Consider the following 2,697-nt stretch of genomic DNA (forward strand, 5'->3'; position numbering starts at 1 on the left):
TTTTGGGAGATAAATTAATCTCCTAGGCATCCAAACAATGGACTAGTATCTCTCGTTCAAGTGCCGAGGCAGAATACCTGGGAGTTGCAAATGTCTTTGCCAAAACCACCTGGTTATGTTACCAACTAGTTAAACTTCGTATTCCGTTATGCAAAGCCACCATTGTGTTGTGACGTCTCTACTATTTACCTGTCTGAAAATCCGGTTCAACATCAGAGTACCAAACACGTTGAGATCGAATCCATTTTGTTCAGGAAAATGTACACCTTGGTGATGCTCTAGTGTTACATGTTCCATCCTCGTTTCAATATGCGGATACCCTTACGAAGGGCTTGCCAATACATCTTTACCAGTCATTCAGATCTAGCTTGAGTATGCTATTCTACTACCGCTCAAAACGATGGGGACTATTAGCATGAGAATATATATATTTGCATATGACTCGTTTGTGTATTTTATACATATTTAGTTATCATATAACCCATTCTATTCACCCAATATGTATATATAAAGGGTTGAGAGTGTTATATTAATCATCAATCATTAATATTCCAAGACTTATCTACTTACGGCTAGTTGAATGAACTTTCAACAAGTTTGTCTACCGAAAGAACGGCTTAGCAGCTCATGGTGACAACTTGATTGTTGTATCATGCAAACCTGAATTTTAACTTTTTACACCTTTTAACTGCAGCAAACGCAGCATTTAATACATGCATGTTATAATCAAAACATCCAAATTTGATGTTATTGAGTTGTTCGGCTAAAAGCACTCGTAAGATTTAAAACATAATGTTAACAACTTTATCCATTTGAACTCCCATGTAAAATAACATGTTCTGTTCAACTTTCAGCATCATGGCAGCGACACTTGATTTTCTTGTGGAAAACATAAAAAAAAACAGTATTGTTGGGATTGAAGTCCACTTCAAGGTGGTTACATACGCCAACTAATTATAACAAGCTTTCATTTATAATATACGGTAGGAGTCATGACACAATCATATAACAAAACATGATATTTTAATTTATTTATTTCGAAACAAAGTTGATTAAATTCTGGCAGATAATTTAATATTGTGCATGGCACTCTTCTCGTTTATAAGCATACAAACATGAAACAATAAATTAAGGTAAAGACATGCATGTTCTACCTAAATATTTGATAATTTATGTGTTTGCAATTAAGAAGATATCCCCACCCCAAGAAAATCTATAAAGGGTATATCTTTGTGGTTCAGTGCTTCAACTTCTTCGGTTTTGCGCATATCAATCTCCTTAATTGTCACCGTCGACTGCAAGTTATGACTACTTCCGAAGGGGCTCAAACATGCCATGGCTTTCTTGTAGGTTTGATATCCACTTGCAATTCTATATCCGAAATAATTCCTTGCAAATGAAGGATACAACAAGCTAACTGAAACTTGATTGTTGCTATTGTGGTCCACTTGTTTTCCATTACAGTCAGTAGGAAACGATATTTTGGCTGCTAACTTGGTTGAAGCTCTCATCGAAGGCCATGAACTATCATGACGATTTAAACCCCGTATCGATTTATGATCACAAATCTTGGATTTTTCTCTTTGTTGTCTTGCCATAATAACATGCCAGTGATTCTTGACAGCATTATCTGTTCTACTCGGAAATAACCTTGAGATAAGGGCCCATTTGTTACAATGTATCCGATGAGCTGCCAAGAGTCTTTCTTCTTCCTCTTCGGTAAACGGCCTTCGGTTTATTCTAGGATCTAGTTGATTAAACCATCTCAACCGGCAACTCTTTCCTGCACAAAATTACTATATTTCATTACAAAATATCTTTTACATAATTAAAGGATAGTAACACTAAAACTTTGTTTACATGCATACCATATAAATGATTGATTGTTCAATGGATCATAAAACAAGTACTTATATGGTTAATAATTGACATCCTTAATCACACGTTTGAAGCAAGATATATAACTTTTTTTTATCATAACAATAATATATAAGATATCCATAGGTCAATCAGTAGATCCGAACTTCTATAAATCAAGAAATAATTAATGTTGAATGACCAAATTAAGATGATTTACACCATAACGCACCTGATCTCCCTTGAAGCTTCTCAGCAATAGAGTTCCAGTTTTGAGGACCAAATCGTTGGACAAGCTGCTGGAGCTTTTCATCTTCAGCCGGTCTCCAGTGGCCTCTCGGACAAGTCCTTGCACAATCTCTTGAGCCGCCAGCCCCGTTCTCCTCCATCAGACTTTGTCAAAAAAAGGTTTAATAACACAAACTAAGTATACATGAATTAAGAGTTTATAGGAAGGTGAGTTGGTTTAGGGTTATAGATAAGCAGTCACTTTTGTTGGTTTTGCACGACACTTTCCATCTCAATAGTACTATTTCTTTTTAAGTTTATCAAGAATCATATTTGTGTAATTGTGTATATGTGGTATTACATATACTGACTCGTTTTTTGCTTTTAATTGTCTCTTTCTTTCTACTTCTTTTGTTATTTATTATTTCCAATACATGATTAAGATAAGCAATTTTTGCTAAAAAAATTATAGGATGGTTTAGACAACTTCGGGTTCTGATAGCTTGAACATTTTTATAAATACAAACAATCATTAGGTCATCATAAGAGGGTTTTGCACTACACTTTTTTAAATAGTAGTACTTTTTTAAATAATCAAGACTCATATTTGGG

General features: G+C 34.6%; 1 protein-coding gene across 1 annotated transcript; it reads right to left on the reverse strand.

The window, feature by feature from the left end:
* Positions 1–1,184: 1,184 nt before the first annotated feature.
* LOC143620530 (uncharacterized) lies at positions 1,185–2,246 on the reverse strand. The gene is made up of 2 exons (XM_077092208.1): positions 2,090–2,246; positions 1,185–1,783 (listed from the first exon to the last, which is right to left on the reverse strand). Exons 1-2 carry the CDS (start codon positions 2,244–2,246, stop codon positions 1,185–1,187), a joined length of 756 nt encoding a protein of 251 aa, XP_076948323.1.
* Between the last annotated feature and the right edge of the window lie 451 nt (positions 2,247–2,697).

This window comes from Bidens hawaiensis, unplaced genomic scaffold (genome assembly GCF_021521415.1).
Source record: "Bidens hawaiensis isolate Kalapana, Puna unplaced genomic scaffold, B.hawaiensis_p1.1 tig00002602_1, whole genome shotgun sequence".
Lineage (NCBI taxonomy): Eukaryota > Viridiplantae > Streptophyta > Magnoliopsida > Asterales > Asteraceae > Bidens > Bidens hawaiensis.

Coding starts and splice junctions, on each gene's coding strand:
- LOC143620530 (XM_077092208.1), bottom strand. CDS start 2,246: ATGGAGGAGAACGGGGCTGGCGGCTCAAGAGATTGTGCAAGGACTTGT. Junction 1,784..2,089: donor GAAGCTTCAAGGGAGATCAG/GTGCGTTATGGT, acceptor AATTTTGTGCAG/GAAAGAGTTGCCGGTTGAGA.